Source organism: Phalaenopsis equestris, unplaced genomic scaffold (genome assembly GCF_001263595.1).
Source record: "Phalaenopsis equestris unplaced genomic scaffold, ASM126359v1 Scaffold000206, whole genome shotgun sequence".
Classification (NCBI taxonomy): Eukaryota; Viridiplantae; Streptophyta; class Magnoliopsida; order Asparagales; family Orchidaceae; genus Phalaenopsis; species Phalaenopsis equestris.
Genome location: NW_018164648.1, coordinates 544,659 through 560,102, shown reverse-complemented (window position 1 = coordinate 560,102; position 15,444 = coordinate 544,659). Strand labels below are relative to the sequence as shown.

General features: G+C 37.5%; 1 protein-coding gene across 1 annotated transcript in view; it reads right to left on the bottom strand.

Moving 5' to 3' along the window:
- LOC110023052 (isopentenyl-diphosphate Delta-isomerase I) overlaps positions 1 to 6,938 on the bottom strand; it is a 57,592-nt gene extending 50,654 nt beyond the window's left edge. The window contains exon 1 of the mRNA XM_020722266.1: positions 6,600 to 6,938. Within this exon, the coding sequence (XP_020577925.1) occupies positions 6,600 to 6,880 (281 nt within the window). The 5' untranslated portion in view covers positions 6,881 to 6,938. The remainder of the gene's footprint in view (positions 1 to 6,599) is intronic.
- Positions 6,939 to 15,444: the final 8,506 nt, after the last annotated feature.

Genomic DNA, 15,444 nt, shown 5'->3' with positions numbered 1-15,444 from the left:
TGCAAGCTCTCAAGTTTTCTCAACATACTATCCTTACACAGAGAAAGATATTGCTAAAATTGCTGATGGGTCCCAAAGTTTTATTGCAGGTAAAGGATTCATCGTTTTGACAATAGATCTAACTTTGGAATCTAAGTTACATATACTTTTGTTGAAGTGTAACATTTTATCTATCAGTAAGTTAACATATAACATTGATTACATTGCACATTTTTCCCTTGATATATGTGTCTTTCAGGATCATCATTCAAGGAGAATGATTGGAACTGCTAAGCGGGTAGACAAGCTTACTTCTTCCAAAAAAAACACGGAGAACAAGGTCACTCCACCCAGTACTTACAGTTTAGCACAGTCCTCTGAATGTCCCATTACATTGTTATGTTGTTATTTGGGTCATCATAGTTTTCAGTATCTAAAACATTTGTATGTGTTCATATTTACTAATAAAAATTCTTCTAATTTTAAATGTGAAACCTATCAGTTAGCTAAACATCACTGGTGGTTCCTTATCCACCCTACAATTACATGTCTTCTGCCCCTTTATCTCTTATTCACGGTCACTTCTGGGGACCCTTTCTCACTCTCAACTATATCAATACATAATGGTTTCTTACTTTGATTGATGATCACACTCGAATGACGTGGGTCTATATTTTAAAAGATAAATAAATTTGAAGTTGTTGTCATTTTTAAAAGCTTCCCTAACTTCATTTTGATCAAATTCATTTCTATTCAATTCCTTCACACTGACAGTGGTCGTAAATTTTTTAACTCTATATTAGGAGAATTCTTGGTGAGCGAGGGTATCCTCCATCATAGCTCGTGTAACGACACTCCTCGACAAAATGGGGTAGCCAAAAGAAAAAATCGACATCTCCTTGATGTTACTCGCTGCATTATGTTTCAATCTAATGTCTTAAAACATTTTTGAAAAGATGTTATTCTTACCGCCACTAATCTCATCAAAAGAATTCCCTAAAAAATTCACAAAGTCTGTACCCTTTAGTCATCTAAAGATCGTGCTTTCTTAACAGTCAGGCCTTCTCCACTTTAGATCCAAAAACTTTTGGATGCACGGCCTTTATTTAGACCAACTCTAAGTAAACTTGATACCAGGTCCATAAAATGTGTTTCTTCGAATACTCTGCCACTCAAAAGGGGTATCAATGCTTTGACCCTACCATAAATAAGGTCTACATGAGTAGTAATGTCTCATTTTTTGAAGGTGCTCCCTACTTTCCTAACTCGGCCTCCAGTGAGGGGGAACTACAGTTCCTAGACACTGTTCCTTACCCCACTCCTACGAATGTTCCCACATGTCACCTACCATTAAGGAATCCTCTGTTCTTTTGGTTCCACCCATTTCTCCTATCACCAACGAGCCCTCTGTCCCTTTGGTGTCACCAGCACATCCTCCTCTCTCCATGTCTACACTCGACACACTCGTTCTGCTGCACCTACTCTGGAGCTTGCTAACCCCTTGCAAATCCCTCAATCCCCTCAGGATGATATTCCCAGCACTGCTCTCCAAATAAGAAAGTTCCTCTAGTAAGGTGCACAATCAGAAAGGCTCTCTCTTTCCCAAGGCATACTATGTCTCACAGATTATCGCCAACCTATAGAGCTTTTTCTATGGCCCTGAACAATCATCAGCTTCCATCTACTATTGAGGTTGCCTTAGCAGATCAAGTCTAGAAAGTTGTCATTATGGAGGAGATGAACGCTCTTCAGCAGAGTTATACTTAGGACATTGTTGATCTTCCTCGGGGCCAAAAAGCAGTAGGTGCCATTGGGATTTTAGCATTGAGTTTAAATCTGATAGATCCTTTGAATGCAAGAAGACACGGTTGGTCACCTAAGGGTACCCAGAAACCTACGAAGTTGATTATAAGAAAACAGTTACTCCAGTTGCTAAATTAAACATCGCTCGATTTCTCTTATCTCTTGCAGTGAATCTAGATTGGCCCTTATTCCAGCTTGATGTTAAGAATGTGTTTCTGAATGACGATCTTACAGAGGAGGTATACATGCTCTTCCTCTAGGCTTTAACTCCACTGTCTCCCAGGGGCAAGCATGTAGACTGCGAAAAATCCCTCTATGGATTAAGTAATCATCACGGGCATAGTTCAAGAAATTCAGAAAGGTGGTAGTGGGTCATGGATCACACTCTCTTCTTCTAACATTCTTACAGCGACCAGGTGGCTATCTTTATCGTCTATATTGATGATATTGTTCTCGCAAATAATGATCTACTTGCATTGGAGTCTCTGAAAGACATTCTTGCAGCTTCTTTTGAAATGAAGAACTTGAGATCTCTTTGGTACTTCTTAGGCATGAAAGTTGCTCGGTCATCTCAGGGTATTTGTCTGTCTGAGCAGTACTATGTGATTGACCTTTTAACATAAAACAATCCTCTCTTATGCAAACCAGTAGTTGTATTGATGGATCCCAATGAAAAACTTATTGATGTTCCCAATGCAATTCTTATAAATAACTCACTACCAGCGTCTTGTGGGGAAACTCATCTACCTTCTTCATACACGCCCTCACATATGGCACGCAGTTGAGATAGTCAGTCAACTCATACATGATCCTTATGAGCACCACCTCCAAGCTGTCCACCAGATTCTTCACTATGTAAAAGGCACACCGGGCTCAAGTTTTTCCTTTTTTCGCACCACACCTCTTGTTCAATTGCAGTTTACATAGATGCGGATTGGGTTGAGTCTGTTCATGATCGGCGATCAACCTCGGGGTACTGCTCATTTGTGTGGGAAAACGTGGTCAAGTGAAAAAACAAGAAGCAATATGCAATTGCTCGGAGCAATGCAAAAGTTGAATATCGGTACATGTCCCTGAAATTTTGTGAAGCTCCTAGTTATGTATCATGCTCTACAAACTACATATGACAATCTCTACACCCCCACAGTTATTTTATGATAACAAAGTTGTCATTAATATTGCTCACAACCCGATCTAGCATGATCGCACTAAGCATGTTGAGATTGACTGTCACTTCATTAAGGAAAAACTTGAGTCTGGGAAAATTTGTGTTATGTTTGTGTCATCTAGTGGCTAGTTAGCAAACATTCTCACAAAAAACCTTCCTCGACCACTGTTCAAGGATTTCAAATCTAAGTTGAACATGACTGATATCTATCTTCAACTTGAGTCGGAGTATTAGAATATTAGAATATTAATATGCAGATTGAATCTAAGTTGAGCATGACTGATATCTATCTTCAACTTGAGTGGGAGTATTAGAATATTAGAATATTAATATGCAGATTTCTATATAATTGCTTTGATTTCCTTTTATTTGCTTTCCTTTTTTCCTTTATTTTGTTTTTATTTCTTTTCTTAAATCATGTAATGGATATTTATACCCCTCTTTGCATCAATAAGAGATACCCCGGATCTATTCTCAAAGTTAGCAAGAGGTATTCTTCTTCTTTGTACTATTTAATGCTAATGAATCAGAATACTGTGATTAGACAACTCAAGTTGAAGAATCAAAAGAGTGAGAGTTTGTCATGGATGATAAGATGCAATCACTAATGTCAAATTAGATATGAGAATTGACAGAACTATCAAATAACAAAAAAAACACTGCAGAAATGTGGATTTACAGGCTAAAAGAAGAGTCAGATGGTAGCAAACACTACAAGATAAATTTGTTGTGAAGGATTTCATTAAAAATGAGTTGTTACACTAAAATATTTTCTCTCGCAGTGAAGATGACAACTATCAAAGTTATGTTGAGCCTAGTAGTTAAGAAAGATTAATATCTAGAGCAGATTGATTTAAAGACAACATTCTTACATGGTGACTTAGAAGGAAAAATGTATATGGTGTAACCACAGGAATATAAAGTTCCACAAAAAGAAAACATGGTTTGTAAATTGAAAAAGAGTCTTTATGATTTGAAGTAGACACTGTTGATTACAGGAGCAGATATAGAGAAGATTAAAGACTTGAATGAGCAATTATCAAGGGAGTTAGAGATAAAAGATATAGCTCCAATCAAGAAAATACATGGTATGAGAATCAATAGAGAAAAGAGTGCATATACATTGAAATTGTCTTAAGCAGAATATATTGAAAATATCCTACAAAAATTCAACATGATAAATACAAAATCTACTTGTACTCCCTTAGGTGGTCATTTTAAACTATCTAAGGAACAATCACGTAAGTCTGAAGTAGAGCAAACAAAGATGAGAAAAACTCAATATTCTTAAACAGTTAAATATTTGATTTATGTGATGGTATGTACAAGATAGATATTGTCTATGCAGTGTGAGTGATCAGCAAGTACATGAGTCATTCAAGAAAACATTATAAGGAGGCGATGAAGTGGATTCTTAAATCCTTGAGAGAAACAATCAACAAGACACTTTGTTATGAAATTGTAGGGATTAATCTACAAGGACATGTACATTCAAATTTGTCAGTAGTTATTAACAGTAGAAGAAGCACAACATATTAAATATTTACTTTGGGAAACAAAACTTAGTTATTAACAGTAGAAGAAGTACAACATATTAAATATTTACTTTGGGAAACAAAACTGTGAGTTGGATTTTAAGATTACAGAAGCTAGTTGTTCTATCAACTACAAAAGCTGGATTTATTGCTATCATTGAGGCAAGCAAGAAAATAATTTGGTTGTAGGGTTTTATGACAGAACTTGATAAGTAGCAAGGGAATGCAAAGTTTCGCAATAAAAGTACGAGTGTTATTCATCTACAAATAACACCATATTTCATGCTACGATGAAGCACATTCAATTAAGGTATATTTCATAGGTTCACTCTTAAAAGATTGTCAATTATATTTGGAGAAAATACACAAGGTCATAATCTTGCAAACATGTTAACTAAGGCTAAAATATCAGAGAAATTGAGGCTATGTTTGGTTATGTTCGGTTTCAATTAGATTTTAAGAAGATTGAGACAAGGTTAAGCCACAAAGATGTTACAGTTTTGGAGGAGCAGGATTAATTTTAATCAATCTCCAAATGAAATATTGTTATTATATGAAGTTTGATTGTATTGATCAATTGTTCACTTAGAGCTCTCAGTTTCACCATTCATGCTTGATGGTTAGTTTGTCGAGGATTGTGGGGGGGTGGGGTGTTGGTTCCGAGCACGGTAGCACCTGCATGCAATGCCTCGATGCTTGTAACCTAAGCGCTCGACGCTCCAACGACAAGAGTGGGCGTCGTAGCGCCCAACCAGATCCAAAAATAGAGCACTCAACATTCCAACCTCGAAGGTCAGCGACCCCTTGCCAAGAGGGAGCGTCGCAACACCCAATAGCGAACCCTCGATGCCAGTAAACACATTAGGGCAGTTTAAGGCTTTATGTCATCACTATCGGATCTGTGTGCGTTGAAGTTGGATTTTGAAATGTCACTTGTGCAAAGGAGAGGAAGGAGCACCCATGAGTTCCAAAAGTGTAGAGATGCTTAAGTGTTGTGTAATTTGTATAATTCTCCTTATTTTTCATAGTGAACTTCTTGGTGTGGTGTGGCTTCATGGTTTTTTTCCAATAGTCGGATTTTTCCACGTTAAATCTTGGTATTCTTTGTAATTTTTGTGATTTCTTGTTTTGTGTGCTTTGTTATAAGTATTACTTCGGATCTCTTGAATCTATTTTCCATGAATCTATCCCCCAACAAGTTGGACGGAAGACATGAAACTAATTGTTGATACTAAACTGAGTAGACAGCCAGATTACCTCAAATGAAGTTCCACCACTTTCAAGTCCAAAAAAATTTACAAAGCTAAGTCAATTTTTGTATGACACAACAAATAAATTGGAAAATTACATGAACAAGTGTAGTATTCATCACAATGTGATAAAACACTGAGCTGCAAAAGAGAAACCAATAAAATAAAGTTGATAGAAAGTATAGTAGGCGGACTAAACGGCAACTTGTACTGGAAACAGACAAATTCATAAATACGAAATCAAATTCTATAGCCAAAATCAACATATCAGTCCCAGGCAAATGCGACAAAAGCCTTATCTGCAACACTTTAAGGTTAAAGCTCAAATTGCACCACACCGTCCTGTATAGTAAAAATTAGATTTTCTTTGAAAAAAAGCATTTCCTAAACTCCAAGCACCAAATCTAATAGATTAGATTTTCTACAACAGTTTTACCAACGCAGGAATCAAACAGCTATAACTGGAGATGCGACACTCTAGAAATAAGGATGAATCAAAATGCACTTTTCCCAATTCTAAAAAGAGTGACGTGGTTCACGTGAAGGGTTAAAGTTAATCATTGCATCATTATTGAAAAGGCAAAGGAATCCAAAATCCGTAATTGCTTCCTTGATCTAATGAGCCAACTTACAAACTAAAAAGAATTCAGTATTGATTAAGAAACCAATAAACCAATCTATCATTAAAAAAAATGATGAAAAATTAAACCGTATATTTCCATGAAAAAATCCAATCACAACCACTACCCGATCTAAAATAAACAAATAAATACATTCAAACACAGCACGATCATCCTCAAAAGGATTTCAACACAGAAGCAAGCAACAGAAAAGACACAAGAAAGATGAATAAAGCGAGCTTACTCGTCCTCGAACATTAGCCGTCTCTGGATGGCGTCCATCGCCGATTCTTCGTCAGAGACTGCAGTTTCTGTCACCCTTCCCATCGAATCAGTGACGATTGTTGACGGCGAAGGTAGGCAGAGATTAAGAAAACGATGAGTGAATCGATTGATAGGAGATCGAAGGGCTGAGGAAGGGAAGCAAGCGCTATGTATTCTTGTTATATAAGAAGAGGAGGATAACGCGGCCTTCAGTTGGAACTTGGGTGATATGGCCTGGATGAGAGAAGCTGACGCCGACATGGGCTACAGGTTCTTCGGACCAGTAGCCTCCAAGAAGTTGAGCGAGTCCATTATATTGCAGAAGTAATTACATTAAGATCACTCCAAACTTATTATTTACAAATCAATCTTTCTCTTTCATTTATATTTTAGATTCTCACTTGTTGAGAAATTAGAGCGAAGAAAAATAAAAATCGACTCAAATCTGAAAGAACATACAGAGATTTAATGAGGTTCGGCAAAGATGTCTACATTCTCGTGAGCAGAGTGACAACTTTCTTTCAATTCCAGAAAAGAGTACAAGTCTCCTTAGAGTTACAATAGTGAGCAGAGTGACAGCTTTCTTTCAATTTCAGAAAAGAGTACAAGTCTCCTTAGAGTTACAATAGAGTATATACATATATATAGTCATGAAGTACAATATGTAATTATAAAATTACTTCTTTACCGTACTGCGGGGCGTTGCCTCCGCACCCCAATCCACATAACAAAACTTTTCCGATTTGACAGATTCTTCCGCTCCGCTACGTTCTGCTCTGCTTCATTCCAATATTTGTCCCTTATATGGTATATGAGTCCTACCTAACATCACTCGAATATTAAAATTTGCGGTTAAAACTAAAATTCAAAAAAAAAAATTTTTTTTGATGATTAATTTGTAAATCCAAGTTTTGGATGGTGTATGTAATTATTCCTTTGCGGGGCGCGGGGGGAGCTGGGAGTCTTCTGTGCTGATGCTTTTCTATGAGGATTAGTTAAGAGTTTTGGATGCGGGGGGAGCTTCTGTGCCGATGCTTTTCTATGAGGATTAGTTAAGAGTTTTGGACATTTTTGAAAAACAAAATTATTTTATTTGCAATTTTAAAATTTAAAATATATGATATATGATATGTCATGAGGCGTCACTAGAAAAGGACGAAAAGGATTTGAGTTGTGATGAAATCTCGGTGGAAAAGGAATCCTCATGAAGAAGGGGTGCAATTGGGATGGGATCTCACCAACAAAGAGGGCTAAAATGGTGAGGTGGGTGATATCTTTAACATTATCTAGAAGGGTTGGTGTCATATGTAAGGAAATGGGAAGTTTTGGGGTAAAATATATGAATGGAATAGTTGAGTTTTTGTATATTTGAATTCCTATATAAAAAAAAAAAGTAATTTGGTTAATGTGAAAATGGTTTTTTTTCTAAGGCCAAAATAGTCAAATCATATATTTTATAATGTATTACTCATTTTTTAAATAAAATGTATATAAATATCACTTATTAGTTGGGGAGAAATAAGAGTATATTTTGAGGTTGAGCAAATTATTATAACTGAAATGTGATCAATGAATTTTGTCGTTTGGTAAGAATCTCGAGACATTTTTTTAGTTGGAAATATTAAGATTAGAATTAAAAATCATCTAAAGCTTCAATTTTAATAAATTTATAGTCAAACTAATCGGCTCTACGAGACGGACCCAATAACATCAAAATTGTTTAATCCAAGTCAGATCAAGCTTAGATCAATCCATTAAAGTAATTTTGAAAGCTTTGGGCGTTCAATTGGGGGTCAAATGAATTCCAGACCAGACAAGTTTATGGAAGAATCTGACGAGCCCGAGATCACTCAAATTCCAACATCATTAAGGCACTCAAATATCCACAAAACATCATCCAATCAAAGGAATCGTCTTAGGTCGTCTAATGGAGTGGTTCAGGTTCTTGTCTTATTTACAGTGGATACCACTCTCATAATTTATAAATCAAGTCATAATCCCTTCAAGAAAAGAGAAGACCTAGACCAAGAGCTAGAGCGAGAGATGGACCCGGAGAAGAATGAGTGTAATCCGAGAGTCATTATGAATTCAAAAACTTAGTGATTGCTTCTATAGCTGTCAACAACCTCTCGTCAGTCGTCGTGAACCGCCATCAGCCCCCCTTGCTCATCACCATTGATGGATCTTATGATGTAAGGATGCATGTTGCAACGAAGCACCTTGTAGAGTCATTATGCACGTTGCGGTGTAATGACACACCCCAAAGATAGTGTAATGACACAACCTAAATGCAGTGTAACGATGGACCCTAAATCCAGCATAACAACATACCCTCAATACAGGTAACGAATAATGTTGTACTGAAGATCTGATAATGGCTTATATCCACCGTACTCAGAATACATTGACTTTCTTAGCCTATTGAAGTTCTTTCCTTACAGCTTACCCATATGATCTTTTATAGCCAACTGACACTCTTACAACTCCCTAATATGGCCTACATGGCCAATTGATGTCATTGCAGTCTACTAATATGACCCATGTGACCAACTATAACCTATGTGGCTCACAGCTCACGTAGCTTTCAACTCTAGGCCAGGTGGCCTACGAACGTTATTTTAGCTCACCGTTATGGCCTAACCAACTATGGCTTACATGGCTTACAGCTCATGCAGCTCTCAACTTCGGCCTTTGTGGCCTAAAGCCGTTATTACAGCTCCCAACTCTAACATGTGGTATATTAATATTATTGCAGCTCACAATTATAGCCTTTGTGACCAACTGCAACCCATGTAGCTCACAGCTCATACAACTCTCAACTCCAGCCTCTATTGACCTAACGACATTATTATAGCTCCTAACTATGGTCTCTATGGCCTACGGTCGTTATAATATTTTACCATTATGGCATATGTGACCAACTACAACCTACGTGGCTTGCAGTTCATGCAACTCTAAACTCTGCCCTGTAACCTATTAATTTTAGTGCAGTTCCCTACTACGCCTTGTATAATCGACTGTTGTCATTAGAGCTCTATGTTATGGTCTCTATGGACAATTAATGTTATAGCAACTCACCATTATAACATATGTGGCTCATAGCTCATCCAACTTCAAACTACAGCCTATGTGGCTCACTATTATTGTAGCTTCTAACAGCGACCTTCCTGGCCAACTTACAACATTAAAAGTCTCCATTACAATCTTTATAATAAATTGATGCTCCTAAAACTATCAATAAAGTTATATAAGGCTTACTACTACTACAACAACTTTTAATTATGGTCTTTACAACATGCTTAGACTATTACAACTACCAAGAACTACATTTATTGTAGTCCAATCGCAATTGTTAATATTGAACCACTATTGTACTTTTGTAATTTTATCTTTCCTACTTTAAAAGAAGAGTGGACCTATTTACTCACAATCACATAATGAATTACTTTGACTAGACCAAGCCAAGTAGTTATTTCCCTCTCTAGGGTTTTGCACATAAAAATCATGGTATCTCCCCAACTACTTTTCTTCTATTTGTCTATTTATTGGTTTTTCATGCAATAGTAAGAGAATACTTTATTACTCCATCACTGTAAATCTTCCGGCACAAAACTATTTGGAGTCATCTATGAGAAATGATGTCCAATTCAATACAGGTTTCAAGTCTAAGAAACTCAGCCCCTGCTTCATTCTCGAGTGATACACATCACTCTACTAACGTTTGATCAAAAGGGAAGAAATTCACAAAAATGGATGAGATTCACAAAAAAGATATTTCAATGTATTTTCAGGTATTCTTAGGAAGGGTTTCAACCTTTACTACAGTGTCAAAGGTCGTTCAAATTAATGTCGCGAGCAAAATTGTGGTGGACGTTATCCAATATCTCATTCACATATCAAGTCTATGAGATGCATATTCTGATTGGGGGGTATCGATTGTAGTGGGGTAGTCTTCATGCATCCTATTTAGACATCAAGTCTACAAAAATCAGTTCCAGGCCGAGGGCAACCTTCTACCTGCTAGTCGTAGTTCCTTTAGTTGTGGGTAAGCAAGAACCCGAAGAGCCACCTATAAGCCCAGAAGATATCGCAGTTGAAGAAAAGACTTCTGAAGAAAGGGCTAGAACTTAGTTGGCTACGCCTTGCCTAGATGTTACATTTATTAGATTGTCTACTTGGAGTAAGGCTTGTCGGTCTGCTTCTACTGCCTGAACTGAGTCAGAAACTGATCTGAAGACAGTGTCCCAAAGGAGGTGTACCACCAAGAGGGGAAAGAGCATGAATTTGAATTAACTCCTCCGCATCTTCCCTCCTATCAAAAGAAGAGGAAAGATTCTTCAGTCAAAAGGGTTCCCTATTAAAGCAAGGTGCATGAATATGGAACAACTCTGACACTCGGTTACCACAATCGACTGGGAGGTGGATTGGTACAATGGCTTGTTGTCGACGGAAATCTACTTATCTATGTTTGTGGAAGTGATCTGGTTTTGAGTCTTTGCCAAGTCTCTCATGGTGCTTAAGCATCCAGAGCTCTATCAAAAAATTGATTGCTACCACCTCAAGGCATGGGAGGCTTCCTACCTTGAGTCCATGGCTCTTGACCAAGCAGAAATGAAATGGGTTGCCACATCAAAGAGGGCTGACAATTCGATCAATGCTTGCCAAGAAGGGGGAGAAGCAAGTAGTGATAGCCAAGCAGGCGATGATAGCTAGGGGTGTAAACGAGCGGAACAAGAGCGAGCCCAGGCTTAGCTCGTGTTCGGCTCATTAAAAAATATTATTGTTTGTGTTTAGCTCATTTAAATTTTGAACACAAAAAGTGTGTCCGTGTTCAGCTCATTTGAATAATGAGCCGAGCACAAGCTGTTCGCTATCGAAGAGTCGTTTAAGCAACCCTAATCACGCAGTCATGGGATGTTAAGGGTTGGGGCAAGATTTAAATCTTATTGTTTATATTAAAACATTATTTCAATATAACTTAATATAGTTTATTCTATTTTTTATTTAAAAATTTTAATTGATTATAAATCTTTGTTACCCTGTAGTCAATTAAATTGTGTGTGTGTGTGTGTATATAACTGATGAGTAGTATTTCGAGCAAAAATAAGTCGAACATGACTGAACAAATCTTTATTTGTGTTCGGGTCAATTATGTATCGAGCCCAAAAAAAGTGTTAATATTTGGCTCGTTAAATTAGCGAACATATCGAACACAAGCTTTTGAATGAGCCAAAAATGACATTTTCGCGAACAACGAGCCGTTTTTGACAACACTAATGATAGCTGAGTGAAATTTAGAAGCATCGGATGATGTGATCATCACTTTGTCAGAACTTCTGTTGGCAACACAACATTAAAAACATGAGCTAAAGGAAAAAATGGCGACCATTAAGACCGAATAGGAGTTTTTCAAAATGCCCCATCTTATCTGCAACAGGTGAAGATTATGAACGAGCAGCTTTGGATTGACCGGTTCATTCAGTCGGATCTTATGGACCCTAACTTTTCATACCTAGATGAATTGGATGTGTTGTATACCTGTTCTGAGGGATACTCAAAAGATGAATCAAATGTTGGAGGTGATGGAGGGTCTTCCACTCTGAACTCCAGTAGGCCTTATGAATCTTAGAAAAATTTTCTAGCAAAACTTTGTATATATATATATATATATATATATATGTAAACAAACTCTTTTTTATAGAAAATTTGTACAATTTTGTATTTTGAATTGAATGAAGCTTTCGATCATTATTTTTTACCTATCCTTTTTCATTATTTTACCTTTGTTGCAGTATTTTCTTGCAATGATTGTTTGGTAATGAATGTTGGTATTAGTTGATGACTCAGACCTTTGAAAAAATTGTCACTGTTTGATGTAAGTTTTATTCTGTCTATCTCATTTGCTCAGTTGGGTTATTATCTTGGTCTAGTCACAATTTTGGATAGGTCTTAAACAGATCTTGTCATTGCCTTTGCGGGGGCAACGACCGAAACTCCCTACTGGGGTGATTTGCATCATACCATTCAAAGAGCTTGTCGCTACTAGATAGGGAGCCACCTCCAAAGTTGTATCCACTTTAGGCTTAGAGACATAGGATTTTCTATTTTTGGTGCTGTGGGTCAGAATTTTGTGTTAAGATACTGATCAAATGTTTATGGTTTCGATGTAAGTTTATTTTATGGCATTAATGTCTGACTCGTGTCTTACATTTTTCCAAGTCTCAGCTTCTTGGTCAGATCGTCGTCTCACTTAGGCTGCACCTTTCTTCGGGTCTTAGGTGGATCTTATCAGCCTCACCTTTCGTGAAGGTAACCATCGAGACTCACTGCTGTGGTGATTTGTGTTGCATCCTTCGCAAAGCTTGTCGCGATTGGTTAGGGAACCACCGTCATAGCTTTATCCGATTCAAGCTTGGAGACCATGATTTACAATGCAAAAGTGTTGTGGGCTATTCTGAGGACCAAACGTCTTTGGTATCAATGTCGGCATTTTTATTTGGATTCGAGTTCCTTTGCGGGGGTAACGACCGAAACTCGCTACTGGGGTGACTTACATCATACCATTCAAAGAGCTTGTCGCTACTAGAAAGGGAGCCACCTCCAAAGCTATATCCACTTTAGGCTTAGAGACATATGATTTTCTATTTTTGGTATTATGGGTCAGAATTTTGTGTTAAGATACTGATCAAATGTTTATGGTGTCAATGTCAGTTTATTTTATGGCATTAATGCCTGACTCGCGTCTTACACTTTTCCAAGTCTCAGCTTCTTGGTCAGATCGTCGTCTCACTTAGGCCTCACCTTTCTTCAGGTCTTAGGTGGATCTTATAAGCCACAACTTTCGTGAAGGTAACCACCGAGACTCACTGTTGTGGTGATTTGTGTTGCATCCTTCGCAAAGCTTGTCGCGACTGGTTAGGGAACCACCTCCATAGCTTTATCCGATTCAAGCTTGGAGACCATGATTTACAATGCAAGAGTGTTGTGGACTATTCTGAGGATCATACGTCTTTGGTATCAATGTCGGCATTTTTATTTGGATTCGAGTTCCTTAAGTACCAACTGGTCTCAAAAAAAGCTAAAAATATGAATGTTTTTTTCATAGTAAAAGGAGTGTGGGAGGTTATAAATGATAATGCCCTTTCATCACTGAGCTAGGTGTGCTCGGAGTCAACCTAGCATTTTTGAGGTGTCATTCAGTCAAACTTCCCCAAGGGATTTTTCCTTCGTTGGGAGTTGGATATTCATTTTGTGGTTCTAGCATAAGAGTCAAAGCCTCTCGGAAGACAATGAAAATAGGTTTTGGCTCCTAGATTTGTCGCAGTATGAACTCCTTGGTGTTCTCCCTGTTAGGCATGGCTCTGTGGTGTGTTTCTCCTCGTTGGTACCACTTCCCTTCTAGTTGATAGCATGTGAAGGAAATGGAATGGTAGGAACCTTTTTAAAGAGGTAGAGAGAGAAAGCGAGGGAGGAGAATGAGAGAGTGCACGGTGACTTGCCCCTCTAGGGAAAACTGGGGTAATCCTAGGCACATGTGACCCATTTTATATATTGAAAGTGGAGATTACAAGAGAGAATGGGAGAGACTCCGTAGAGAGAAGGGACTAGAGTGAAGAGACAAAAACCCTTAGCAGGTGATCTAATTCCTCTGTTTATAGGAGATAGAAGGACATAAGGTAAAATTACATATTTTACCCTACTTTTCGAGGGGTTTTATAGAGTATTTTTATCTTTTTGCATATCTAGAACATCTTGTCGACATGTCCTTAGTCAGACGACAAAGTTGGTTTCGGTCGGCTTTCGTCCGGCATTGATCAACTTTCGTTCTGGGAAGCCTGTCAGTTCTTTAGTGGGGTGGCTGGTTGGCTTTTGAGCGGCCGATTGGCTTGCCTGATTATTGTACTTTAGTGATATTTGGTGATCTTTGGGGGAGCTATTGAGGGAGCTTTGTGTTGATGCTTGTTAGATCATTGGAGATACTAAACTTTTGTCAGGTAGTTTCGTTCATAGTTATAGAAGTAGATAACTGTCCCTAGTTGGCTTGGGTGACCTTTTGGTCATCGGACAAAACTTCAGTCGATTGGGCTTGCTATCAATTGGTTGGGTTTACCTTTGGTCGATGGGCAACCCTTCGGTCGGCTGAGTTGGCCATCAATCGATCGAATTTCGTGTTGTCTTGTAGTTTTTCATCAGGGATGGTCCTCATCATATTTCCTATTATCTTGACCGTTAGATTGTCTTGAGATTGATAGCTTCAAATGTACTTTCAACATTTAGATTATAAACTAGACAACTTATAATACATAAAAAAAATTATATGAAAATTTTTACGTAAAAATGAAAACTTAAAGGAAAAAAAATATATAAATTCAGTAGCGTTGTTGTGCCGCTGCATGAAATGATGTGAATGAGTAAAATTAGGGCAAGTTCATGTGTTGGTTTGTCTCAACATGTAAAGTACGAGTAAAACATTTTTCTATCCGTTGGGTGTCCTAACCTGAATTGTTCAACGAAAATAAGTATAATTTGGATTAGCAACATGATGCTTGTGATTTAGGCCCAATTTAGTTTGACGTCTATCTAAATTATTCACAAAATATTTGATAGCAAAATAAGGTGCATCAACAGATTTGGGGCATCAAAATAATCTACAAATGATGCCAATATTGTAGGGTTCTCACACTCAAACTAATAGCACGCAAATTGAGACCTACAAAATGCAAAAAAAACTTGCATGGGAAAATGAAATTATGGCACAAATCATTAAGACAAAAATTTATTATATATTTTAGCACGCAAATTGAGACCTGCAAAATGCAAAAAAA